Source organism: Brassica napus, chromosome C4 (assembly GCF_020379485.1).
Source record: "Brassica napus cultivar Da-Ae chromosome C4, Da-Ae, whole genome shotgun sequence".
Classification (NCBI taxonomy): domain Eukaryota; kingdom Viridiplantae; phylum Streptophyta; class Magnoliopsida; order Brassicales; family Brassicaceae; genus Brassica; species Brassica napus.
This window is the reverse complement of record NC_063447.1, coordinates 10114957-10142694: the sequence shown is the minus strand read 5'-3', so window position 1 is coordinate 10142694 and position 27738 is coordinate 10114957. Positions and strand designations below refer to the sequence as shown.

The 27738-nt window shown below is 37.5% G+C and overlaps 7 protein-coding genes across 9 annotated transcripts; 2 read left to right on the top strand and 5 right to left on the bottom strand.

Moving 5' to 3' along the window:
* Window positions 1-1208: 1208 nt before the first annotated feature.
* LOC106389715 (glycine cleavage system H protein 2, mitochondrial) lies at window positions 1209-2859 on the bottom strand. Its single transcript, XM_013830046.1, has 3 exons — window positions 2460-2859; window positions 1712-1974; window positions 1209-1554 (listed from the first exon to the last, which is right to left on the bottom strand). Exons 1-3 carry the CDS (start codon window positions 2536-2538, stop codon window positions 1426-1428), a joined length of 471 nt encoding a protein of 156 aa, XP_013685500.1. The 5' UTR covers window positions 2539-2859; the 3' UTR covers window positions 1209-1425.
* Window positions 2703-5898, bottom strand: LOC125575171 (pentatricopeptide repeat-containing protein At2g35130-like). Its single transcript, XM_048756502.1, has 8 exons — window positions 5711-5898; window positions 5366-5553; window positions 5061-5293; window positions 4719-4968; window positions 4495-4643; window positions 4217-4422; window positions 4005-4129; window positions 2703-3401 (listed from the first exon to the last, which is right to left on the bottom strand). Exons 1-8 carry the CDS (start codon window positions 5881-5883, stop codon window positions 2782-2784), a joined length of 1944 nt encoding a protein of 647 aa, XP_048612459.1. The 5' UTR covers window positions 5884-5898; the 3' UTR covers window positions 2703-2781.
* A 1187-nt stretch (window positions 5899-7085) lies between these two features.
* BNAC04G10200D lies at window positions 7086-10646 on the top strand. Of its 2 annotated transcripts, XM_048753512.1 has the most exons (5): window positions 7087-7227; window positions 7341-7375; window positions 7950-8254; window positions 8349-8465; window positions 8587-10646. In XM_048753512.1, exons 3-5 carry the CDS (start codon window positions 7952-7954, stop codon window positions 10294-10296), a joined length of 2130 nt encoding a protein of 709 aa, XP_048609469.1. In that variant the 5' UTR covers window positions 7087-7227; window positions 7341-7375; window positions 7950-7951; the 3' UTR covers window positions 10297-10646. The 2 variants fall into 2 exon arrangements, with proteins under 2 accessions (XP_048609470.1, XP_048609469.1); XM_048753513.1 differs by having other exon boundaries at window positions 7086-7375; window positions 7932-8254.
* An 8-nt stretch (window positions 10647-10654) lies between these two features.
* Window positions 10655-11865, bottom strand: LOC106389713 (protein EXORDIUM-like 7). Its single transcript, XM_013830043.3, has one exon. The coding sequence runs from the start codon at window positions 11816-11818 to the stop codon at window positions 10775-10777; it is 1044 nt and encodes a 347-aa protein (XP_013685497.1). The 5' UTR covers window positions 11819-11865; the 3' UTR covers window positions 10655-10774.
* Window positions 11866-12835: 970 nt separating this feature from the next.
* Window positions 12836-15980, bottom strand: LOC106389711 (protein NARROW LEAF 1-like). 2 transcript variants are annotated; one of them, XM_013830038.3, is made up of 6 exons: window positions 15787-15980; window positions 14979-15536; window positions 14761-14904; window positions 14438-14678; window positions 13468-13968; window positions 12836-13392 (listed from the first exon to the last, which is right to left on the bottom strand). In XM_013830038.3, the coding sequence occupies exons 2-6, from the start codon at window positions 15480-15482 to the stop codon at window positions 13034-13036; spliced, it is 1749 nt and encodes a 582-aa protein (XP_013685492.1). In that variant the 5' UTR covers window positions 15483-15536; window positions 15787-15980; the 3' UTR covers window positions 12836-13033. The 2 variants fall into 2 exon arrangements, with proteins under 2 accessions (XP_013685492.1, XP_022569079.1); XM_022713358.2 differs by having other exon boundaries at window positions 15791-15947.
* Window positions 15981-16772: 792 nt separating this feature from the next.
* LOC106433163 lies at window positions 16773-18467 on the top strand. Its single transcript, XM_013874006.2, has one exon. It carries the CDS (start codon window positions 16773-16775, stop codon window positions 18465-18467), a length of 1695 nt encoding a protein of 564 aa, XP_013729460.2.
* LOC106433165 lies at window positions 18393-22268 on the bottom strand. The gene is made up of 7 exons (XM_013874009.3): window positions 21756-22268; window positions 20798-21659; window positions 20468-20707; window positions 20021-20332; window positions 19439-19923; window positions 19259-19352; window positions 18393-19182 (listed from the first exon to the last, which is right to left on the bottom strand). The coding sequence occupies exons 2-7, from the start codon at window positions 21653-21655 to the stop codon at window positions 18562-18564; spliced, it is 2610 nt and encodes an 869-aa protein (XP_013729463.1). The 5' UTR covers window positions 21656-21659; window positions 21756-22268; the 3' UTR covers window positions 18393-18561.
* Between the last annotated feature and the right edge of the window lie 5470 nt (window positions 22269-27738).

The following is a 27738-nucleotide window of genomic DNA, read 5'->3' as shown; positions in this document are numbered from 1 at the left end:
CTATTCTGTCCCGGCAATAAGTCCATTAACTAATTTACTACTCTTTATACAGGAAATAAGTCAAAATTCAAAGATCAAAGGTGATTTTGATGGCAACAAATGCCACTTGTGATTATCATTACCTCTACTACAAAGCTGCTTTTAGGTGTACTAATTGTCAATTATTTTGAAATTACTATTTGAAACTACTGTATGATTCAATTGATCATTTATGTTTCTGACGTTTTTGATTATGTCATCGTGGCGATTTGCGAATTTTAGTAGCTCGGCTTCTTTTTCAAATTAACTGTCCTGATTTAAACAAGCATTCCATCTGTTGACAAACAAAAAAAAACATTCCATCTTTTCAATATTAGAATTGATTTAAAGATAATTCGTTTGTTTATATACAATCTCTTTTTCAAGTCTACACATAGTAGCTTATGAAGCTCCAGTGGTTGAATGATTCAACATATGGAATTAGAGATTAGAGTTCTTATCTTTCCCACTATAGGTAGTAAGGTAAATCATAATATACCTGTGGTAAAAAAATACCCACCCTCCAGCTCTCTCCAGCTCTTCTTCATGAATCATGATTCCGAGATATATTATTAGTGGAAGACATGACAAAGAACAAATGATAAGATAAATTAAAATAAAAGAAATACTTAAAATTCGATATGAAGCAAGAAAGTACTGTATTTGTATAATAATAATTATTAGGGTTGACAAGGCAAGAATCTTGTATTACAAGGTACATCTCCGTAGCTTTGTCGGCCAATTTTGAGTGCTTGGCTTCCACAATAAGCAACAATCATTCCCAAATATTTTCCTCACTGTGCGTGCACAGTATCATTACACCACACAAGATTTTGTTTCCTTTCACATTTAAAACTTAAAACTTTTGAGGTTTATTCCTGAAACAGACAAGAACAAGAAAACAGTTCCATGCGGTTGGTATGATTGATATATTTCTACCTAATTCGTGTGATAAATCTTTCATTAGATTCTTCTTTGCGGGTCCGAATCTTGTATCAACACTTCTTGAGAGATATAAACTATGTATCTTAGTATTATTGCCTACGGATCCTTCTTCAGCATTAATCAGCCGGATCGGTCGCTCAAGACCTTTGGTCTCTACTCATGTTAGAAACCTTTTCAAGAATCAATTCTATCACTTAAAGATCCCAGATGCAGAGATTGAAAAAAAAAAACATAAAGAGGCCAAATTTGAAACAAATATGTGTTAACTCCATGAAAGATCAAATCAAATTGTAAATGCCAAAAGCTTATTATTCTCTACCATTATTATTCAAAACAATACTTAAAAAGAGAAGCATAGATCCAAATCTTCGGAATTATCTCGATTCATCCATCTACATATATCGAAATTTTGTGTAACACAATCCTTGTCGCAGTGGAAGCTTCCCGAAGAAAAAAAAAAGATCAGTGCTTGGCGTCCTCTTCTTCACAGAACTTAGAGTACTTGTCTGAATCCATCAGCTTCTCTACCTCGCCCGCATCACTCAGCTCCACCTTTATGATCCATCCTTCTTCATATGGGCTCGTGTTCACCTGTCAGTTCAAACAAAATCATATCAGCAACATAAGCAACATGTCAGTCAATGAATCAAATCTATATTGGTTGGTAGTGAACCAATATTCTCAAAGTTTTATCACGGTTTAACACACAGACGCAGTGCTAATGCTGATTTTTTAGAAGAGGACTCACCAATCCAGGGGACTCGGTCAGCACCTCATTGACTTCAACCACCTTACCAGAGACTGGAGAATTGATATCACTAGTTGCTTTCACACTTTCAACCGCTCCAAAGCTCTCACCTTGTGACACCGAACGTCCCAGATCAGGAAGCTCAACATAGACCACATCGCCCAAGTGGTCCTGCGCGTGATCCGTTATACCAAATGTCGCTTTATTCCCATCAATCTTCACCCATTCATGTGAATCAGCATATTTCAAATCCTTCAACACCACTAAACCAAGACAAAAAGAGAGAAAATGACCAATAAGGTTAATTACATTAGATTAAACATAATGATCTTCTTTCTCTGTAACCAAGTTGTTTTCAGACAAACACATAGTTCCTTACATTCGAAGCTTCGTTAAAAAAGGTACTAACTTTACAATAAAGATCACACCGATATAAATGAGTGTACTCATGCAAACAAACAATGAGTTCCAAAACGCGAGAAGAAAAAAAAGCAAACCACATGAACATCACACTGCCTTCATAAAAATCCAAACTTTATTACGCAAGACACATAAAGCTATTAGCGATCCGGAGATAATAGATCCAACAAATGCAAAAGTCTCCATCTTTTACTTATAAGCCGATCAGATATAAGAACACATAAACCCATCATTTCTAGAAGGCACAATCTCAGATTCAATTTATCACAGAGAGAGAGAGAAACCAATCATCAAACAACGAGAAACGAATCAAGAAATTGAGAATCACCGGAAGCAAACCCTCGCTGGGCAACGGAGATCCTTAGATGAGAAGCAGCCCTAGAAGCCCACAAAAACCTAGCAGCCATATTTTTCGTAGCGATCGAGAAAACGCCGACGCAACACCAGAGAGAAAGAGAGAGTGCACTCACCGAACAGCTTATCAATACGACAAAAGGGTTTGGTGGGTTTGCTTTTTATGCTTATAAAAACCAAACCTTTATTCATATAAATATCACTTTCTGATTGATTATGCGATTATGACATTAGACCATATATTATATAACATGAATAATGTACATACACTACTGTTCATAAAGTTCCAAACTTTATCAAGTAGACACAGCTAATGACTTAGCCACTAGCTTTGGGACAAGAGAACTCACAGACACATTCTTATGCATTGTCCTAATCACTTCAGTAACCTGTTCCACTTGCTCCTCACTAGCACAAGCCTTAAGAAGCACCTTGGCTGTTCCTCCATCAGGCACACAACCCGAATCAATCATCTCCTCAAATATCTCCAAACACTTCACATACAGCTTCTTCCTCGAGTAACCACCCATCCTCGAGGTCCACGTCACAACGTCTGGTGTCAGCTTCCTCTCCTTGACCTCCTCGAAAAGCTCTTCGACTCTCTCCAAGTACCCGGCTTTACCATATACATTGATCAAGATGTTGTAAGTGCTTATATCCGCCTTGCAACGACCCTTCTCCATCTCGGCTAGAGTCTTTTCCATCTTGGTGAATTGTCCTAACCGTCCGTACAAGTTGAGCATGCTGTTTAGTACGAATGTGTCTGGCTCTACTCCGTTTTCGCTCATCTCTTTCACGATGGATTCGCATTTTGTCACGTCTCTGGCTCTGGAGTAAGCTGATAGAAGCAGCATGTGGGATTTCATCGTTGGTGATATGCCAAGCTTCTTCATTTGTTCGAACACAGCTTCTGCATCTGGTTTTCAAACACACACAGTTATATCAACTGAAACCGAAATTAGGACCTTAACCCGAACTGAAAAAACCAAAATCCGATCTGAACTGTTATTAAAAAATATATGAATGGGACATAAGAACTTAGGTTATTTCGCTTTCGTGTACAATTCAAACTGAAATCCGAATTAGGATCCAAAAATATCCAAAATTAGTTAACTACGTTAATTTTTTATGTCTAGTTAATTTAAATATTTTAGAAGTGTTTTAAAGATTTTAGTAGTTTGTTTTATTTATTATTTTGCATGCTATTAGTTAATTTAGGTAGTTTACCGAGTTTATAATTAAATTTTTGAATAATTTATATATTTTGAGTATTTTTGGTCAAACTTTTAAGTTAAAAAAGGTTTTTATACAATTTCATACATTGATCATAACCGATAGTTTCAAACTCGGAAGGAATCAAACCTGACCCGAAAATTAGTAAAACCCGCATGGAACTTATGAACATTATACCGAAAATCCGAATCAACCAAACCGAATCCGAACGGGACACCAAACTCCCTTGCCTAATCAAAACAGAGAATGTATGCAATGCTGACTCCTAATGTTTACTGTGTGTTACCTGAGTGAAGACCTGCTCTACCATAAGCATCGACCATGATATTGTAGGATGCTCTGTCTGGTTCACATCCCATATGTTGCATTAAAGAAAAAATCTCAGCAGCACCATAAGGATAACCTGCACGACTGTCTCATGATTTTAAGGATGTTATACTTAAGTTTTGTGATTTTCTTGGCATCAGTGAGGGTAATATAAGTTTACTAACTAATCACCTGTATGCTTCCATGAGAGCGTTATAGACATATACATCAGGTTCAAGCCCATCTTCTTGAAGCTGCTCAAAAACTTCCTCAGCTTTCTGGCAAAGACCTTCTCTAGCAAATGCGTTCACTAGCGCTGTGTATGTGCAGATGTTCGGTTTACACTGGTGACTTCTCATTTCACAAAACAGTTTCCAAGACATGTATGATTTACTTGCCTGACAACAAAACCCAATGAACATGAACATGACATCTCCCAAAAACCACTATGTTCAGATGAAAGCTAAAACCTTTCCGTATAAATTTATCATCAAGTTGTATGTCTCAGTGGTTGGTTTGCACCGTTCCCGCTTCATCCTCTGGAAAACATCGATTGCTTCTTCAGTGTTTCCTTTCCTCTTTGTTAATCCTTCAATGTATGCATTGTATACGGTAGCACCTACACAACAACATAACATCTTTATCTCTAATCTCTCAAGTCAAGTTGAACATTACGAAGGTGCAGAAACCATACTTGGAGTAACATGATGGTTTTGCATCTCGATTAAAACAGCTTCAGCTTTCTCTATAAGCCCGGCCAAACAGTAAGCCTTTACAAGAAGAGCGTATGTGTCTTCCGTAGGCACGCAGCGTGACTCAAGAAGCTGTACATAGAGTGACTCTGCCTCCTTGTACCTGAGCTTCTGTCCATAAGCATCTATAAGCAAATTGAAGCAGATTACATCAGGCTGAAAGGAGCTCCTCCTTAATATCCACTCACACACCTAAACACAAGAACGTTAGCTTTAGCCATTTAAGACAAGTGTCAACTTTCAGATGTACAGACAAAACTGAAACTGCTCCAAGAAAAGCTAACCAGAAAAATGGGGTCCCACTTCTTGTTCAAACGGAGCTGCACAGCGACATTGATTAGATCATCCCAAGAGGCATGCGTAGAAGGAAGTGTTCCAAGGACGTCTGCTACTTTCTCAGGATCAGTTTCTCTTTGAATGAAGCTCAGAATCTTTTGAGCAATGGGACTCAGAACAGGAAAAATCCCATCGACGAAACCGGATCCATACTTCCATCCTCTCCCCCTCAAAGAGCCACCTTACATTGAAAAGACAAACATTCAAATCTTATAGAGCATCATAAGAAGCTGTCTTGATGTGAGAGCCTTACATCGTCTCCTGGAGAGTTTCTTCTTGTTGAATCTTTTTAACTTCCCGCGTTCGTCTATGACAAACCCCTCCTTTCTACAGCTTTTCACAACCCCACCACCATTGAAATGCGTCACTCCAAACCTCAAATATCTCTGGAAGCTACTGGTGTCAGTGAAAAGGCAATTCAAAGCGTTTCCAGCTACCAACCTGCCAATCAAAAGTCCAGTTGAGTGCTTTTTTTACTCATCTTTCTAAACCGGGAAACCAAACACACTCAAGAGGGATGTAGGGAACTTCAAAGTAGATAAGATTAACCGGCACAATCTCAGAAACCAGCGTGAGAGAGTGAGAGTTGGGTTCTTACATGACCACTGACCAGAGAGATGTGGTGAGCTTTGGAATAGTGCTCTTGTATATATTGATATATACTCTTCTCCTTCTTGAGTTGTTGTTCATGGAGGATAATAAGTCGCAGGGATGAGAGTATCCGTTAAGTAGAGGCTCAGGACTCGTAAAGGTTTTCACTTTCATCTTCATTTTGTCGTCTTGCTTTTCTTATTTGGAAAAAGAAATACAGTTTTTTTTCACACTATAGTTTTTGAGATGTCTAAATAAAAGTCATTTTCTTCCAGGAACAAATCATTTATATCAAGATCATAGTTTTTAAAATAAAATATAGAAACTTTTCAAATATTAAAATTATGTCATTTTAAACATAATTTTAAAAAAAAATTGATAGAAGAATGAAAACTAACGATTTTTTGAAGTGTTATATGTTAAGATATCCTCAGTTGTGTTATTTAAATCAATTGCTTTAGAAAAATCTAATTTTGAATATTTTTGTTTGTCATCTATTGCATTAATATTAGTACTCCCTCTGTTTTTTTAAAGAGTGTCATTTTAGATTTTTTTATTGTTACATAAAAAGTATCGTTTTAGATTTTTAATAAAGTTTTTACCTATTTTCAGCTGAATATTAATTATAAAATGCATTGATCTAATAAATAAACCTATTTATCTCAAATATCATTGGTCAATTAGAAAACATAAATACATTTCAATCATTTTCTTAATATGTTCGGAAAAATGTATAAAATGTATAAGTGACACTATAATGAAACAGATGGAGTATTAATTACTAAACATCATTTTACACAAAACTGGTAAAGGTTTATAACCTTTCCAGATTCGATAGCCACGTTGAATACTTTTAAATACTGAAAATATTATGAATTTTTGAAACTACTTCTACTTAAAAACAAATTTGTTAAAAAAATCTGTTAATTTTTTTTTTTTGAAACGCAAAAGAGTTAATTAACTAATCACATGTTTTTAGTGTCGATTAAAGTCAAATTGCAGCTAACAGTCTACAGAAGAATTGACAGATATGTCACTCTTATGATATTTTTCCTGTGTTATTTGGTACATTGAAAGTTGCTTTTGTAGTACTAAAAGTTTAAGAGCTTTTGTGATATTTTCTTATACGATTATTCTTTATAATTATGTCTTAATTAATATATTAATATTGGAGTTATCAATCACTATTTTTATATTTGGTAAACAATATTTTATATTTATTTTCTATGATATCCAGTTATTTATTTATTTTTAAACTTTAACAAAAAAAAATCCCAAGGGTCATAAAAAAAGAAGCTTTTGGGCCAACACGCAACAACAGGCTACGAAGATTTTGTTAATGCAATATCCGGAATATTTATAAATAGCCGAAAGAAAACTGAGAGACCCCTCCCCATACCGTAAACAGAACTCTCTCTCTCTCTCGATATTTGCGTTACTTTTCATATCGCCTCCTCGCTCCGATTCTCTCCCCCTCTCGCCGTTTGGTTTCCCCTCTCTTCCGGCGACACTCCCCCCAAAAAAGTATTAAAACCCTAGCCGCGATTTCTCATCGTCTTACTTTCGATTTTTGATTCCAATCGACTCGTTTATGGTTGTTTTGCATGTTTGTTGTTGTTTCCTTTTCTTTTTTGTAGGGAAACTCGAAGCCGTGATTTCTCTCTCAATCCAGGTCTTAAATCCTCACCACCATTGCTAACATAACATTGCTTCGATTCTCTCTAATCATTTTCGTCGCGTCATCGTTCGTAGTAACTTGATTGTTTGATTATGTGTGAATGTTCCTTACGTAACTAACTATATCGTCTTCTCTTTGAGTGTTTGTTTTATTCGCTTAACCGTTTTAGTACTTTGGCCATCGATTCTCAATCTGTCTACTGTATTAGCTCTCTACATGAATGGAGGAACATTGATCCTCTTGTGTTGTTGTTTAATTTTCTGTTACAGCATCTTTGTATTTGCGTGATTGTTTTGATTAATTGTGATAAGCTTGAGAGAGAGAGAGAGAGAGAGAGAGAGAGAGAGAGTTAGGTGAGAGTTTGATTTCGTTTGAGTGTTCAATTTAACTTTCTTCTCTCTTTTGTGGTGTTAGTTTCAAATGTTTGAATGACTGTTTGATTCTGGATTTTTTTTTTGTATTTATCTACCTACTGTTTTTGGCTCTACACGTCTCGTGATTTTTACTGTGAATGTAGAAAAATTAGTCTGTTATTATTATTATTTTTTAGTATTTTTTTCTGCTACAGCAATGGCGAAGTATAGGAGGAGGAAGTTTCTGGAGGAGTCCAACGGCGCTTCTGGAGAGTTCCCCGAGCACGGGGCCATCTTCATGTCCAACAGCTCCACCAGAAGGGAATGCCTTAGACGAGAGCTTTTCGGTTTGCCGATGGGTCAAGCTGGTTTTGTGAAACATGTCAAAGCTGGGATGTTTTTGTTTTTGTTTGAGTTCGAGAGTAGGGAGCTACATGGTGTGTTTCAGGCTTGCTCCGATGGTGCTATCAACATTGAGCCTGGTGCTTTCTGCTCTACTGGGAAACAGTTTCCTGCTCAGGTACATACTTGGGTTTCATGTTTTTTTTTTTTTAAATCCATAGAGTATGTTTTGGTTATATTAATATTGTGTGTTTGTGGTCCCATTTGCTTAGGTCAAGTTTACTGAAAAGTGGCGTTGTAGGCCACTTGGTGAGATGGAGTTTCGTCATGCGATTAGTGATAATTACTTTACTGCGAAAAAGTTCAACTTTGGACTCTCAAAGTCACAGGTGTGTGGTTGACTATTCTACGGTAAATCCATGCATTTTTGGTGAATCTTTATGGTTTTGTCTCCACTTATCTGTGTTTGGTTAAATTATTCGGATTGTGGTTTGAAAATGTTATTTGTAGGTTCAAAGTCTATTGAAGTTGTTTAGCTTGAAGAAGTTAGAGAGATCATTGTCCACTAGAAAACTAGAAAGTAGGTTGGGAAATGCAGATGGTGGTCGCGGCTTTAGGGATCGTCGTGCAGAAGAAACTGAGGGAGATGTTGACCGTAAGCTTCCCTTAAGAGTTACATCTGCAGGAGATGCTCGTGGTCGTAGGTTATCAAAAAACTATGGGTTTAGGGATGAATCTGATAGTCGCGTCAAAAAAGAAGAGAGTGACTACTCCCGAGATGCGTCTGGGGTTTTTAGGAGACTGGGTGATCCCAAATCGCGTGGGTTCGAGGATAGATATGACCCTAGCATGAAAAATAGCTCTAGGACAGATGATGACTCTAATTATTCGCTAGTTAATGGTCGAAGAGTCCCAAAGAACTTGAGTCACCCCGCAGGTGGCTGGCTAGAAAACGAGTACCATGAAAGAGACGGCTTCACACATGAAAGTAACCACGAGGAACACCCTACTTTTGAAGAAGATTCAGCGGTTCCTGCTCAAAGCTCAGTACCTCCGGAATCAGACACAGAACACTATGACCCTTGTAATCCTGGGATCATGGGAGGTGCAGCGATGGAAAGCTCTAGGTATGATATTGATGAAGAACCGGACTACTACATTCCAATGCCTACTGAACATCCTCAATACCAAACTAGCACTGGCATAGCTGGAGCATCTCGTTCTGAATATGAATCTAGATATGGTCATCTTGGTCATTCTCAGCTTCCTGGTTTCCTAGCTTCTGAAGATGCCACGGAGAACATGATGATGAACTCTGAGAGGCCGTCTTACCCCAGCCACAGCATCTACCCTTCCTTTGCTTACCCTTTGTCGACAGATTTGTCTCCTAACGAGGAAGTCAACTATAAAATTGCAGCATATCAACACCAAGAAGAACTTGGAGGTCATGCTTCTTATTCGGACGATAGGGCGGCAAGGGATCCCAGGATTTACCCTTCTTTTGCTTATCCTTCAGAGCCAGGGGATGGAGTTGATTTGTATCAAGAGAACAGAGCTCAGAACAAAGTTCAAGATCATCAACAACATGAAGAGTTTGGCAGTGAGGCTTTTGACTCTGACAATAGGGTGATTCGAATGAAAGATGGTGTTAGTCCTGCTGAACCTGAAAGAAAGAGAGCCAGAAAAAGTGTCTTTAGTAGGCTTGTTATGCCTCCAAGAGAACCTGTTGCTGAAAAGGATCCTTCTCCGGTCGCTGAACCAGTCAATGAGGTAATGGCGTTTCTAAACGAATGTCAAAAACATCTGATGGAGCAAAAAAGACCAGATACAGCTGATCCTGTAAGGTTTGTTAAACCCAAGAAGAAAAAGGAAAAGAATCATTCAAAAGAGGCACTTGACAATGGTGCGATGATTCCTTTTACCGAGACTAGTCCTGGTGATATGTCTGATTGTGAAGAAGGGGTGGAACATAAGCAACCATTCATCGACTTTAAGCGTCGTAGCCAAGCTGAAAAGAGCAATCTAAATCAAGAGTGTAAAGAGAGCCTCGAAGATTCAGCTCCTCAGGACAAGAAAAGGAAGCTGCTGAGGCCAAGACTAATCGAAGATGACTCGGAAAAGAATAGAGGAAACAATGATAATCCTATTGAAACTGACACGGCCCCAAAGTCAGCTACTGAAGTCCCCCTCCTTGATCTCCTTGCACGGTTTGGTCAATAACCATTCACACTGAGATGGAAACATGGAAACAGTAAAGGACAGAACAAGGCCTCTAGGAGAGGATATGTATCCAATTGAATGTGGGCGTTGATCCTTGGCAGTTGTCTTTTAGTTTCTTCCTAAGATGAAGGTGGTCAATCTTTTTTATCTGTATCTTCATAAACATGGTGGTCATATCATATCTAGTAGCATTGAACAATGCTTACATGCTTTGGCAAAAGAGCAGTTTCAAGTTAGGATTGCTTTGGTTTTTTTTTGATGGGATTGCTTTCAATCTCATTACTAGAATTTTGTAAATGACTTTGCATAAGGCAATTGGTGAAGAGGAGGAATCTCAATTTTTAGGATGAGACAGAGATTTATTTGTGTGGTTTATTTTTATTTCATAAAGCAAAGATAAACCAATATACATGTCTCCTCAAGCTCTCAACCTCAAGGCTGCTATGGAGAGAGACAGAAGTAACAAACATTAATGTATCTAGTTCATAGCGTTTGGTCCAAAGCATCTGTTCCTAGTAAGATCCCAAACCCATTGAATCAAATATTTTCTTCTTCCAACTCCATTCACATTATACACACTTCTCCACCTATCCTTGTACACAATCCCCATATACCCACCTCCACCTCCTGATCCATACACTCCCAAACACAAATCCGCTATCTCGGTCGGCGCCATTGCATCTTCTCCTCCGTACCATCCGTTCAACATAGGGTTACTCGACACTTCCGCCAGCTCATGAGCTATCACACTGATCATCCCATCGATTCCCACCTCTCCATTTGGTGGTTTCATCTTCTCTCTGCTCACAAACCCGCTTCCTGGAAACGGTTTAGGCTGCGCAAAAGGGTACGCGCACATCTCCGGACACTGTTTCCTACTGTTCCCGACCCACACGTACGGCACCGTTGCACCAACGATGGTTGAGAAAGTGAAGTAATGGAACCCGCAGATGGCTCTGCAGAACTCTTGCATCTCTACATCGTCTGAGGTCAGGACCATGTACAAGCCGTTGAGAGAGTTTAGTGGTAGCTTGTTGGCGACGGCAGTTCTGATGATGGACTGGACAGAGAAGCGACTGAGTTGAGATCCATGAGAGTAGGTTGAGTCGTGGAACTCTCCGGACAAGACAAGTGTTCTGGTGATGTTGGAACCTGTTTGGTCTCTGTAAAGCCTCACCGTCTTCCACCAGTCGAATACTGAAGGATACCGTGCCGGTGAAGAGACGGAGTAGATGAAGTCTCTGATTGTAGACTGGTGAGTTGGGTTCCATCGACCGTACCATATGATGTAAAGACTAGTCTCAGGCGAGGATATGACCGGACCCATGTGGTATTCAAGGTTTACAAGATCGGAGGAGCCTTCGTAGTTCTTGCTTTCGTCGTAGAGTTGTCCATCGGATGTGAAAGAGAGTGAGAGGAAGAACAAGAAGATGAGAGAGATCATCTTCTCAGGGGTTTTGTTTGTGATTTGGTGAGTGAAGAACTTGGAGATGTTATTGGTGTTATAAATAGAAAGGTACATGCACTCCAAAGTAGAAGATATTAGATTAGAAACTCCATTTGTATGTAATTTTTAAGTTTTATACATTATGATATATGTATAAATCAATGAGGCTGTCGGTTAAGTAGAACTTTTAAGCTTGATTGGTGGCACTGTTAGGGTTAGACATAGAGCCCCACTTGACCAAAAGCATGTTTACCACTAATGATTTCTTGTCAAAACTAATGAAAAGAGGTACTATGACCATTATTACATAAAATAGTATAAGATCCAATATCGGAAAGTGAAAAGCTTTAGATGTTAGCCTAGAGAATAGAGTAACGCATTAACATAAAATTTCAACAGAGTTGGGAAATCATCTGGCAAGTTATTTAAATCAAAGAAAACATTTTGTATATTCAAATCTAATAGTATAACTTTTGAATTATATGCTATTCATAAGTTTTAGTAAATCTACAAAATTAACATGATCAGTGATCAAGATTTACCATCTATCATCGCTAGTCAAGTCACTTTTACAGTTTGACTAAACCAATGGAAAGTCGTTAAACCTTTAATTTTTAGATTCTTGACATAATAGTAGACATTATGCTGAACAGTTCTATATGTATTAGATTAAAAGTTTAAATAAATTTATTTATATTAATCTGTAATTGCATCTTATAGAACTTGAACAACATGTTTCTTTCTTTGTACAAAAACATTAATGAATTTTGATCAAACACCGGATTAGAACTTCTGTATTTGTTTATATTTATGTCTTATTCTAGTAAAAATAGGTTTAAGAAAAATTATCTATAAAAATTCTTTTAGAAAATTTTAAATTTTTTTTCTCAACTTGGGATCCTCCTGATTTTCTGAAATGAATTACTTAAATTGACAAAAGTTTTATCCCCGTGGAAAGCGACCTTTTTGCTTTTAACCAACCAACGCTCTTTTTCCAGATATGCGGTAGTCGGAACTGTGTTCTAATTGGCTAAACCGGAAATCAAAAGTCAAAACTTCTTAACCGTTACTCGGTTTAATGTCCCACATGGGTATTAGTATTACCTTTGAATTTCATAGAACTTATGTTCATGCAGTTCTGCTACAGTCTTCGAATGTTATTTTCGTACTTAAAGAATAATAATACTATGAACAATTACGACATAAAATTTTTAGGGGATTTAATCAATCGCCATCAAACCAAACCGAACCGGGAACTGGTAAAGGGGATCCATTTTCGGTTTACTCCCCTTAACTTTCAGCTAAAAAAAACTTTGGTTTCTTTAGTTTAGGCTCACCAAGGTGCAACGAGATGCTAACCTCATCTTCTTCTTCAGAACTGCTCTTTAAAGCGACAAGATCATCAACTTTGAGTTTCTCTTGCCTTTGACTAGTAGAAGTAGACTCGTTAAACGACAACGGAGCAATGAACACATGTTCCTCTACTTCAGGCGTTGGTTTGATAGCCTCTTCTATACGAAACTCAGGCGGTATAAACGGCTCAAAGCTCTCATCTTGTTTGTCTCCTGAAGCAACCGGGTCCGGTGGTGATGACTGGCAAACCGTTGAACCAATGGCTGTAACCGAAGTGTTTCTCTGTCCTCTAGCAGCTGCTTTACACAAAGCCAAAACCAATAAGGACATGAAAGTGTGGGAACGTAATGAAACATGAAAGAGTTATAAACCTTCGAGTTCATGGTTTGATGTGATGAGATCTAGCTCCAAGAGATCCAAAAGCCGACCAAGATCGACCCCGCTTGTCCAGTTCTCAGGTTCTCGTCCTGCTATCAGTTTCAGCCGTCCTCTGTTTGCTGTACCACCCCAAATGATCCCAACCGGTCGTGGTTTCTGACCGTTTGGACTAGTTAAGAGTATAAGGCTTCCACTGTCACCTTCGAGGTCAAAAGTCTGCTGGTTCTCACCAATGACTAGAAAATCAGTGAGGAAACAGATCCCTTTCTCGTCGTTGTATTCCAAAGCATAAGCCATAACGGTTCCAGTGGTGTATCCAGAGCTTCTTCCAACTTTAACAACTTGTTTACCGATAAGGGTATCAATAGGTGATTGCAAGTCTATGACGTGGACGTTGCCTATCTCACCTATGCCCTTTATCACTGTGGTTACATTGCTCATACTGAAATTTTCTGCAAAGGGAATAAATGCACCATCCGCTCTCACAAATGTTTCTGCATTGGGATGGATACAAAACAATGGTCAGTACGAAACAAGGATGTCCAATGTCCCACATACATTGACTTGTAATCATGGTTCTAAAAATCGGTTTAGACCCCGCCGAGGCATTTGTTGCCGTCACCTCGGTTCTATCCAAAACGATTTTCTTAAAATATGATTTTATCGGTTTAAACTGTTTAGATTTGTTAAAATCGGACTAAATCGATCTAAATTAATTTAACTCTATTAAATTAAGTAATAAAGTTAGTGCAAGTCCACAAATTTGTATATTCTTTTTGTATATTTTGATAATTCATTTAAATAATTTTATAATTAATCCAAAAACTAAAACATCTTATATAAATATAAAATACATCAATTGTTCGTTAACCCCTAATAGTTTATAATTAATCCAAATAACCCCTAGTTACCACCTAACAATTTCTTGAACATTGCTTGTGATGGAAATCATAACAGGAGTACCTGGATTTGTATCAGCAAATATGCCGTACCACTGGTCATCTGTAATAAACGATGTTGCTCTCTCAACTGCACCGAGGTAGACACCCGGTCCAAGGCTTGGAGGTAAAGGATGAAACATTTTCTGGCTTGGATAGTCCAAATCAACTGCCACATGCCGGTTAGTAAGGAAACCGACCTGATGGTTACCGGTTCTGCTTCTCACTATAGCTCCCAACGTTCCATACGTTTCTTGGCTTGCAACCTACACAATGGAAAACAAAACTGAGTCTTTACTTTTGAGTTTTTGCAGAAGAGGGAGCAACAATAAAAAGAAGAAGAAGTACCTGAGAACCAGAGCCGATGCATGGATCACTTCCTCTCAAACCATCTACAAGTTCATTATAAACCTGTTCCTTTGGCGTTGCAGCAGGAGCACCGTAATATTGGAACTCCACAACATCTACATCGCACCAAACCCCTCCAGGACCCTATTAAGAAACCAACACATCACCTATCATGCTCATGTATGTAGAATGGAATTAAATTTCAAAGATAACTAAACCTCAAGAGCGGAAGGAAGACACTGCATTGGATTAAGCCATTGCCTATGAACTTTCCTAGCAACAAACACGAGAATCGCCGGAGTATTTGTCAGAACACCACGCGTGATCCTGAACCCAACTGCAGTACCAAGACTAAACCGGCGCAGGATTTTACTATGAAACGCTCTGATAGTCATGAGCTCAAGCAAGGTAGTGGCTTGCTGTCCTGAAGGCAACCTCCCAACGATTTCAGGCAAAACACCTTTCTGGAGATTAGCAAAGTAGTTAGCTCGGTCTTCCACAGCATTGTTGAGGCGGCTGAGAGTAGGCCAGGAGAAGTAAGGGGCGTTGCTCTCTCCGTGCTGGATGTTGAATGCGAATGGATTAAGAGAAGATGGGCTTGAAGAGGACGGAAGACTCATGTGGTTGCAGTGATGGTTGGTTCTCGCCAAATCCGAAGCAGAGTCATCTGATTGAGAAGAAGCTGACTGTCTGAATCTCTGACCCCAACCTCCCAAAGTCATAGCTTTTTAGCAATCTCTACTGAAGCAAAACAGCAACACCGTAACGTCTCAGCTCTGTAACAAAGGAAGAAACAAACTTCATCAATGCTTAACACAATAAAAAATGGTATCTTTACGAATATTAATAGCAATAAACCCAAATCGTGTTCTATGAACCCTAGAAGTGGAATTATCTTCAAAGCTTTGAACTTTACAATCGGAAAGAAAATAATACGCAAATCTAAACAAACCCAGAAGCTAAATCGTTCAAAACAACAAAAACGATGATCTGAATCAATCGATCAAGTGAAAGCGCGAAACTCACCTACAGGACAGTTCGTGGGAGTATCCGAGAGAGCTTCATGGGGAGAAGGGAGCAAAGAGGGAGAGTTAGCAGGGATGAGAGAGAGGTAGCTGCTGCATTTAGAGGGGAGAGAGAGAAGAATGGAAGAGGAAGAGGAAGAGGAAGAGGAAGAAGACGAAGGAGAGATAGCAATGGCTGCATAATAATAATTTTATGGGAAGATTACTAAAATAACACACATTTTATGAGTAATGACTAGAATAACATACTTTTTTTTTTAATTACTAGACTATTTTTTATGCCCAGAATGTCCTTGTTTTCTTTGTTAACAAAAAAGAAAATTTACAAAAAAAAAATTTACAGAAAAAAAATATTTTCGAAATATATAAATAAGTCTACTATTAAAACTCTGTGACATGTAATGGCAGTTTTATTAGTACGTGACAGATTAATATTTTTCAACAAACTTATTGTGGCAGATTTTATATCGTTAAAGACTTTCTGAAAAAGTCTACCACACATTATGGTAGATTTAATTTCAATAGCAAATTTGTTTTTAAATGCCAGGTTTTTATAGCAGATTTTTGTCTTTTGATGGCAGCTTTATAATATTTCGAAGACTTTCATAATCGCACACATATTTTTCTCACATACTTTTTATAATTTGGCAGATTTTTGTGTTCATGAGATCGCAGACTTATATTTTATGTATGCTAAGCTGCAGACTTATAAACTAACAAAAGTAACTTTTATGTGATGGCAGACTTTAACATACGTTATGGCAGACTTTGAAGGAGTTATATGTTATAGCAGACTTATTCGCGAAAATCGGTTTACTAATTAGATTTAGATCAATTCTGGGTTACTAATTAAACCAAAAAATTCGACCACTAACCGGAACAGTTATGAAAACCTAGGTTTAGCCGTAGTCAGTTCTTTCTTCTCCAAGTAACGATGTCTTGTTTTTGACAATAGATTCTTTCATGTTAATCCCAAGAAATTCAATGATGGATGTTATAGTTGTTTGTGGCCAGTGGTTATTCGAGAATGATAAATGGATGTTTCACGTTGATAGCAGAAGAGGAAGCAAAGTAATTCCAGTGAATGACGACACAAACTTGGAAGATATGATTAACATGGTTTATGAGGACTACGACTTAGACAGAGGCCATGTTAATCTCGAATTGAGTTACATGCTTAGCAGGAAAAGCTTGATGAAGCTAACTCATGACACACCTCCAGTTAAAATTGGGAATTTTCGACAATTTCAAGGTTTCATCCGTCTCCGAAAGTCTGACCAAGTCCGTCTATGTGTGGAAGTCTCTCTAAGAAGCAACAAGAAAACGAAAAAGACACAGACACTGATGGAAAACCAATCTGATTATAATCATGATGAAGACACAAACACTGACGGAGAACGATTTGACTATTGCGATGATTCAGATGGTGCTACATCAGATGACGAGGACTTTATAGGGTACGGATTAACTCCAAAATTAGATATAGAGATGAAGAAGGAGTATAAGCCAAAGATTGGGTCAGCAACAAAATCGAAAAAGGCTAAGGTAGTCACTCATGTTAGGCAACAACTGGATTCTATAGATATAGTTGTTGGCCAAAGTTTTGACTCCAAGTCTTCATTAACAACACGACTTAAGATCTTGACGATAGTGCAAAAATTTGATTATGATGTTGAGTACTCAACGCCGACTCTTCTAATCGTAAAGTGTTGGATTGAAGGCTGTAGTTGGAAGTTAAGAGCATCACCAACAAGTGATAGTCCTCGCTTTACCGTACGCATCTATGTTTCTGAACATACTTGTTCAGTTACAGAACGATCAGCTCGTTGCAGACAAGCAACACCTGAGAGTGGCTACCATGAGTTACCTGTGTATCTGCACATGATTAGAGAAGCCAATCCTGGGACATTCACTCGCCTTGTAGTAGATTCTAGTGACAGATTTAAGTACCTTTTCATTGCATTTGGTGCTAGCATGAAGGGCTTTCCATTCATGAGGAAGGTTGTTGTGGTCGATGGCACATTCTTGCAAGGCAAGTACAAAGGAACTCTACTAATTGCGTCATCACAAGATGGCAACTTCCAGATATTTCCAATTGCATTTGCGATAGTCGATACTGAAAACGATGAATCATGGAAATGGTTTTTCAAGCAACTCAGCTGTGTGATACCAGATGACGAAAGACTTGCTATTATTTCTGATAGACACAAATCAATTGGCAATGCAATATCCGAGGTCTATCCATCTGCTAGCCGTGGAGTTTGTACTTACCACTTGTATAAGAATGTCTTGTTAAAGTTTAGAGGTCGCGAGTTGTTTGGTTTGGTTAAAAAGGCAGCTAATTCATTCAGGCTTTCAGATTTTGAGACCATATTTGATGAGATCAAAGCAATGCACCCGGCTCTGCATCGCTATTTGCAGAAAGCAGATGTAAGGAAGTGGGCACGAGCTCATTTCCCTGGTGATAGGTACAACTTGACTACAACCAACATAGCTGAATCTATAAACAAAGTGCTTTCAGAAGCAAGAAACTTGCCGGTTGTAAGACTTTTAGAAGCAATAAGGCTAATGATGACACGATGGTTTTCGGCACGGAAGAATGATGCATATTTGATGAAAACAATTCTAACTCGTGGAGTTGAGAAGCTTTTAGAGGTACACTTGAGTTCCTATAACACATGAATATTTTATGAACACGAAACTAATGTTGCAAACATACTTTCACAGGGAAACTTGCCGGTTGTAAGTAGATAACTAATCCGAAAACATGAAAATACTACAGACCCGAGACCTCATCATAGATCTCAGCAGCTAACTTAATACGCATTGCCGGAATGCACTGGTCAGAAAGTCCTTCAAAACCACAGCCAACTGCCTTACACTCTATATACTTCAGAGCGTAAACACCACAATCCCCAGGGGCTTCATTCTTAGGCACACTTTTAGGTCTTGAAATCCTGAACTGTTGTGAACTCTTCTTTCTTTCTGGAACCATTTCATTCAGCAATAACGGAATCATCTTCGTGAAAGGACGACACTCTTCTAGAAGATCTGTGATGCTCGGGACAACTGTCTGTATGCTGTCGTAGACATGAATTATTTTCTTGTCAAGATCCACTTCTAAAGCGACCCAGTGGTTACCATTGATCAAGTGGCAAAGAAACAACCGATCAACATCCTTCAGCCACTTTCTGTTGTTGGAAAACTCTTCAGGATAATTGCCATTGAAGACCTTCTTGTACGTATCTGAGAACTTCCATGTCTTAGGATCGTATTTCTTGTAGTCTCTGACCCACGTATTGACAAACCAGTGGTCAAGAAAAGCTATCCTTGATGAGTATGGTGAAGGGTTCCTCATAGATCTTTTATGAAACATAAGCATTGCAGATGCCATATGCTGTCAACCAAAAAAAATAGAGTGTATGTTAGCTACTCGGAATCATGTTGATACAAGAAAAAAATGAAAAACTTACAGAATCTGTTAGCCACCCACACTCATCTGTTTTCCAGAGTTTTCTTGGCGTTATTAGCTTCATGTAGAAGTGAGTGTCTACATCGTTATCACCACTGAAATGAATGAAAAACAAGCTCAAGTTAGTCTAACAGTTTGAATTATGAAAAAAAAAATAAGACATGTTACTTATTACACTTACGCAATACTTCGTAGATAATCCATTAGCTTCTGAAATTTTGCCTCCTCAACTTTAGTTAAGGGATCACAGTCGGCTATACTCTCAGAATCGCCTGTTATGATCCTCTTCACAGTTGAGTTACCAACATATGGATACACTTGAGTCTTAGTCAGTTGTGGCTTGCGTTTATGCAAAGGTCCTTCTAAAAGTGATGCCGCTAACTGGTCTAACGTGGTACCTAGGATGTCATATTTTTGCTTATCTTCTAAATCAGACCATGTTTCAGCAGAATCTCTAAGTTGTGGAACTGCATTCTTCTCCTTCTTAACGTTTATCAAACCTCCAGCAGGTTCTTTTACTTGATTTTTTCTAGTAACCTTCCCTCCAACAGTGTCAAGTAGAATAGGAGACGTTAGCTTGACCTCGGATTTCTTGGCTTTCTTTCTAACCACACACTGCACTGCCGCATCTACATCAAATGGTGTCTTGTCTTGGACCATCCATGACTATTTGAGTATGTCAAAACCAATTTCAAGTTAATTTCGAATCTAAAGTTACTTTAACCTAAAATAGACATACTCATAAGTGAAGCAAAAGACTAACCGGATCATTGCTGTTGACTTCATCTTCTTGGTTTACAATGTGTCCATCATTTTTGGGGGCAGTTTCTTGCATCTGCTCTGTAATTTTAGCAACTTGTTCTTGTAATGCTAAGATTTGACTGCCAAGTACCTGCTCGGCTTGAGCAACTCTTGCATTTACTTTTGCTTCAATCTTTGTGTCTAATGTAGTCAACACCTTCTCAGCAACAACTGTGTCCACATTTTGAACCGTTGCAGTCAATGTCTTCACTGCTTCCATTAGATCATGCCTGAATCCATCATCTCCACCTGAGTTAAGGCTGGATCCACAGTCCTGCCATAAAACAGTAAACGAACTCAACAATAAACTCAAGTAAAAAACAAAGTACTTTCAGCACGGCTTCACAAACTAGACTAATCAATACATACAAGTAAACAATCTTACAAGTAAACAATCAAGCATACTCACTGTGATTTTCCTCTTCGCTGAATTTTTTTTCTTCATGCAATGATCTTCTTCAGTCACTAAATTCCTTTGCTTTTTGATTGCTACTGGTTCATTAGTTGCCTTCAAGCTCCAGTACTTATCATCAAGCTGGTCATGTAGAATGTCTAAAATCAAGTTATGAAGATCATCATCAACCTTGTCATCATCCCATTGAGGATATATGTCCGATTCTGCCTTAACAATGAGATGTCTGACACGCACCTACCAATCAAGTCATGTAAAAAACATTAGTATGAATACATTTACAAGTGATATCTTTTAATAAGAGTTAACAATAATGTAAGAAACTACCTTCTGGTGAGCTTTTTTCTCTTTTTTATAAAACAAATCCCACTGTATACGGGGACGGGATGCAGACCAAGAGAGAAGAGGAACTTGGTTACCCTCAATATGGTTCCCATATTCATGCCCAATGCCAGGTATTGATTCATACACCCAGATGAGAAGAGCATGAACACATCCACGAAGTGTATATTTCTTCTTTCCTTCATATGAAACAAGCTTAACTGAATTAACGAGGCTGGAAAATCCGACACGCCCCCAAGGATATCTTTCAAAAGCTTCTGCGTCTAGGACTCTCTTCGCTTCTTCTAAAGGAATTCTGCTACCAGGAGAGATGCCTAATATGCCAATCGATAAGACACAAAGCCAGCCAATCATTCTTCTCTTCTCAAATGACCAATTCCTAATGCGAGGAAACAATTCGCGCAACTCAGATAACATTGGACCATGTGAAGGAGACACACCCATCTCTTCCCAAAACGCCTTATGATCAACCTCCACCTTATCATTAATGTCGAAAGGGTCGCAATTCAAACCTGTTATTTCACCAAACTCATATAGCGAAAACCTGATTGGCTGTCCTTCTATTGCAGACCATAGCTCATGAAGATTATCCACGACCAGTTGGTTTGCCAGCAAATGGTGAACGACTTGGGCTGACCATGTATAATCCATCTCTTTCAACCTTATAATAACTCCAACAGAAGATGCCTTAATGGATTCCCACGCATCCAAACCAACAGATTCCTCCACCATCTGCAAACCAGCCAAGTGACAGTTATGATTCATTGATCGATATTGCAGTGGACATTTTCCCTCTTCATAAAGTCTTTCTGGATATTTTTTGTGGGTGCTTGATGTAGTCATATCTCTGTAAATAATGAACAATGAAGTAAGGGACACACAAGTTTTATATTTCAAGAAATCCAATTATAAAAAACCCAAAAAACTAAGAAAGAGACTAAACCTTGATGCCACGATTTCTTGGTCAATTGAATAGCTTCAAGAGGAGATGAGGTTGTATCTAAAGAAACAACTGAGAAAACGTAAATAAAGCTACGACCTTCGACGAAACTTTGAACTTTAGAAAGGGGATTTAGGGTTCGTCGGCCGAGTGGATGAGGAATCGAAGGCTTTTAGTGGTAGAGTAGAGTGTCGACATGACCCAATCGATGAGGAATCATCTTAATAAGAAAGTGAATCGAAATTTTGAGGATTACACAATTTGGGGATTTAGGGTTCTTGGGGAGGAGGGTCACGGGAAAGAGAAAGTGTCGTGGGGGAGAAAATGTTTTTTTTTTTTACCTTTTTTGTTCAACCAAAGCTTCTACTTTATCTAGAGTCTTTCATTTTCTGTATTAAAAAGTTATATTATGTTTAAATATATTTCTTGATTGGGTATTTTGGACATTAACTCACTTTTTTCTTCTTTCTTTGTTTTGGTATGTTATTCTAGTCATTACTCATAAAATGTGTGTTATTCTAAGTAATTTCCCTAATTTTATTTGTTACTGTTGATTGATGGTGGTTGTGTATACAGTAACAATACAATTATTTTCCTTTTCTTTATTTTGTCGACGCATGGATAATTATTATCTCGAACAAGGAAGCGTGTTTTACGTATGTTAACACGTGTGTGCCATACTGGATCGATATTCGTAATTCGGATTTCGCCGATTCGTACTAAGATTTATCTTTGTATCTCATCGTGAAAAAAAAAAAATATTGTTGTCTTACCAATCAAATCTTTTCTTTTGGGTCAACAGACTCAAATCCAATACAAAAATTATATACTTTTAATTGTTTTCCTTATGGTTTATATTATTTTCCAGCAATAAACTTTTAATTTAAATTTTAAGTCTTGAATTTTAGCCAAACATATAACCGTGGGCTAAAGCCCAATACAAAAAATAAAATTGAAAAACAACAAAATTTATCTTCTTATATAAAGGGAAATTGAGATGTATAACCTTCAAACAAATTATAATTCATTTGATAACTAAAATACCTAACTTTCATCTATAGTATATGTATTTTATGTAATAATGCTATATTACCCTTCAATTCAACCGGTGTAACCTGTTGAGAATTATTTATTAAAAGAAATATTAAAGAAATAATTTAATAAATTGTGGTTATCATTGGTGCACATCTCTCTTCTTCTTCTTCTCCTCTTCTAATCTCTGTTTCTTTTTCGTATATACAAACACAAACCACTTCATCTCAACACGAAAAAGAGCATAGATTTTGGGCTTGTATAATTGAGTTTGGAGGAGAAGATGACACCGTAGAGAACGACGAGGTGACGTCACGATTTCTTTTTCTTTTGAGTTTGTTTAATGTTGTTGATCTTGATTTTTTTTCATTGTTATAGTATGTTGTATTGATATGGTATGGTGAAGAATAATTATTCTGGACCAGTGAATGCATGTATCACCATGTCTGCAAAAAGAGGAAGATGTGAAGAAGATGAACTCGCCGACTATACTATATGTAGCGAAAGAAAATTATAGTCTAGTACGATTCTTATATTTTTGTACCATTCGCAAGTACCAAACTAAATAGTATGCTATGATTGTTGTATCATTGTACTATCAATTATTTGATAAATTCATTATTTATCAATTTCTAGTTTACGACTATACGTACTATACTATGTATTTTGTTTTATACTATTTGGGTTTAGAGTTTATATTTGGGTTTAGGGTTTAGTGATTAAGATTTAGGGTTTAGTATTTGGAAAGTGGGGGGTTGAGGTTTGGGTTTAGTGACCGTATTATGTATGTTTCATTTGACGATTAATAAAGAGTGTTCTATTTTGCTCACCAGTTTGTACTATACTATGTATTTTGTTTCATTCTATTTGGGTTTAGAGTCTATACTTGGGTTTAGGGTTTAGTGATTAAGATTTAGGGTTTAGTATTTGGAAGGTGGGAGTTTAGGTTTGGGTTTAGTGATAGTATTTTTTGGTTTAGTATTCAAAAGTTAGGTGAGAGTTTAGCATTGAGAAGTTGTGTGTTGGATTGGAGTCTTATACTATTCAAAAATTAGGTTTGGTTTTAGTTTAATATTACATAATATTATATACTATTTTAAGATTTTGGTAATTGGGTTTATGATTTATATTTGGGTTTAGGGTTCAGTAATTAAGGTTTAGGGTTTAATATTTAGATGGATGGGTGATGTTTAAAGTTTAAAGTTTAGTATTTAAAAGTTGAGTTTTGGAGTAAAGTTTAGTATTTACTAGATGTGAGTGGATTTTGAATTATATTATATTTCAGTTATATGGTATAGAAAAATCAGATGCATATTTATATGTTAAATAAAAGTGTGGTGTTGGTTGTGTTACATGTGAGAATTATTTGTGGAGTGTCAAATTGTTGATGTCATCAATTTTCTCTCTCTATTACTGGCAACTTGAACAAGAAAAGGGTAGTGCCGGATAAAACTTAACATAATTGTTATGGATTTAATTATGTCAAATTCAACGTTGTGCACTTAATTTCCTTCTCAAATTTGGTCATTCGGCAAATTCACCCTTATAAAAAAGTATATATTGTTATGAACGTGAATGATGAATGTCAAGAATACACGCACCGAAAATTGATATTTTCGTGTGTATGAATATTATGTAGAGCTCGTGTCACTATGCACACACAGTAAATCCTACTTTTTCACTTCTATATAAACGATAGTTTCGATCAATTGTAATACACTATCCCTTCTTCTTCTTATAGCACAGTCTTTTTCATTATCTGTGTTATCTTTTTCCTGCGGATATAAAATTTTGCCCTATTTAAAATTTCTCGATACTATAAAATTATAAGTTATTTTATAACACGTTATCAGCACGATCACTCTGCGATTCGAAATATAAATGGCAAACATCGAGAAATTTCAGTTCCCGGCTCTGAAAATAACTGGCGAAAATTACATCGGATGGGTCACAAATGTGAAACCTTACCTTATAATGAAAAAAATAACCGAAACGATAAAAATCGGTAACAGATCGCTACCCGAGCATATAGACAAAACGATAATCTTCCTGAAAAAGCATTTAGATGAGAATCTAACGCACGACTATGCAAGCGTAGAAGACCTAGCTGAACTGTGGCAAGCTTTAAAAGAAAGGTTCTATAACCAGAGAGAAGTCAACCTCCCTCACGCTCTAGAAGAGTGGAAAAATCTGAGGTTCCAAGATTTTCAAAAGGTTGTGGATTACAATTCCGCTGTCCTGAGGATAGTTTCACTCTTGAAATATTGTGGTAACCCTGTCTATGAGGCAGAAATGATGAATAAAACATACAATACTTTCCACAAACAGCTTCACTTCTTGCCCGAAATTTATAGAAAATGCGGGTACACGAGATTTTCTGAATTGATGGTTGCACTCATGTTGGCTGAAAAGAACAATGAGCTCCTGATCAAAGACCACAATTCCCGACCTAGGGAGCCAAAGCATTTCCTGAAGTGAATGCTACGGCGGTAGAAAATTCGGAAAGGAGAAACCAGACCAACCGAGGTCATGGTCGCCGTTTCAACAACAAACGTGGAAAAACTTACTATCCCAAATGGAAGGGATCTAACAAGTGGGTTAGATCCGAACAAGTTTCTACGGGTAAAGAAACTCAAGAGGATACCACCCAGAAGCGTGAGACAGTGTGTTATAGATGTGGTTGTAAAGGACATTGGTCCCATACCTGTCATACTCCTCCACATCTCTGTAAGTTATATCAAGAGTCCACAAAAAGCAAAGCTAAAGAAGTGAACCTCACTGAAAACTTTGAAGGGACTTCGTACCTCGATGCCTCCGACTTCGCAAATGAGCTGGACTAGATTACTCCTGAAGAGAGCCGAAATGCTTATAGTAAGACTATTGAATAGTTTTCGGTATTGTCATGTATAATTATTACATTTCCTGTTTTAAACAAATAATGATGTTTTTAACGTAACCTTAGTGTATAATTATTGTGTGTTTTCTTATATGATTATTATATGAATGAATTTTATGTTTTCTTTTATTAATATTTATGACAATTTCATAAATGAATCAAAATGCTAATGGAGCAAAATCCAAGAAACGGATTCGTGAAATATGCATACCAGATAATGGAACAACGCACACTATTCTGAGACAAAAGATATATTTCTCTGATATAAAACCGACAAGAATTATCGTCAATATAATATCAGGTCCTGCAGACGTGATTGAAGGAACTGGTAAAGCAAACTTTACGTTGCCGAATGGAACAAAATTTTCCATAAATAATGCTCTATATTCTCCAAGTTCTAAAAGGAATTTGTTGATTTTTAAAGACATATATCTTCACGGATATGATACCCAGTCTGCATCTAAGGATGTAAAGAAATACATGTATGTAACTTCTGAGAAATGTGGCAGAAAACACATATTGAAAAAGTTCCCAGAACTTCCTTCGGGGCTACACCATACTTATATCGATGAGATCGAATCAAATCTTGTAGTAAAACGGAACCCAGAAGAGTTCACATTATGGCATGATCGCCTCGGCCAACCATGCACTACAATAATGCGTAAAATCATAGAAAGTTCACATGGTCATTCACTGAAAATCCATGAGATTTCTCAAGGGAATAAAATGACATGTGTTGCATGTTCTCTAGGAAAATTGATCCTAAGGCCATCGCCAACCAAAATCGATAAAGAATCACCAAAGTTCCTTGAAAGAATTCAAGGCGATATATGTGGACCTATACACCCACCTTATGGACCATTCAACTATTTTATGGTATTAATTGATGCATCCAGTAGATGGTCACACGTTTGTCTTTTATCATCTCGAAATGTAGCATTTGCAAGCTTTCTAACTCATATAATCAATCTGCGAGCACAGTTTCCTGATTATACTATTAAAAGAGTTAGACTAGACAACGCTGGTGAATTCACATCCCAAGCATTCAATGACTATTGTATGGTAACGGGAATTGAAGTTGAACATTCGGTTGCTCATGTTCATACGCAAAATGGTTTGGCTGAATCTTTAATTAAGCGTCTGCAATTGATTGCAAGACCCTTGATCATGAGATCAAAAATTCCAACCTCTGTATGGGGACATGCCATTTTGCATGAAAAAGCACTCATTCGGATCAGACCAAGTGTATACCCTAAGTATTCCCAACTACAGTTAGCGTTTGGTCGAGAACCAAACATTTCCCACTTTAGAATCTTTGGTTGTGCGGTATATGTGCCTGTAGCACCACCACAACGTACAAAGATGGGACCACAAAGAAGATTGGGAATATATGTTGGTTGTGATTCTCCATCAATTATACGATATCTAGAACCACAGACTGGTGCCGTCTTCACGGCACGTTTCGCCGATTGTCATTTTGATGAGAAAGTATTCCCAGTTCTAGGGGGAGAAAACAAAAATGTAGAAAATGATATCAAATGGAGTGTACCTTCGTTACTATATCTTGATCCTCCTACTAAAGAGTTTGAACTTGAAGTTCGACGAATCATGCATTTACAAAGTATAGCTAATCAGCTACCTGATGCATTTGCGGATACTAAGACGGTAACTAAATCTCATATACCAGCCGTGAATGCTCCTGCTTGTATCAAAATATCAAATGAGCAAGGAAAAGCGGACGATACACGAGAGTCTAAAACACGCTTGCAGCGTGGCAGACCTGCTGGTTCTAAGAATAAAAATCCTAGAAAACAGAAGGATGTCAAGATAAATGATACATCCAAAATAACATAAAGTATTTTGGAAGAAACAAATAATGAGGATACTGAGAAAGTTGAGCATCATGAGTCGGAAAGTAATCATGAAATTTCTATCAACTACATCCATAATAAAAAGATATGTAATAGAAATGAACAAGATGATCTTGATGATGCTTTCTCATATATTATGTCAAGTGAAATAAATGAAGAAATCGATGATCCAGAACCAAAATCTGTC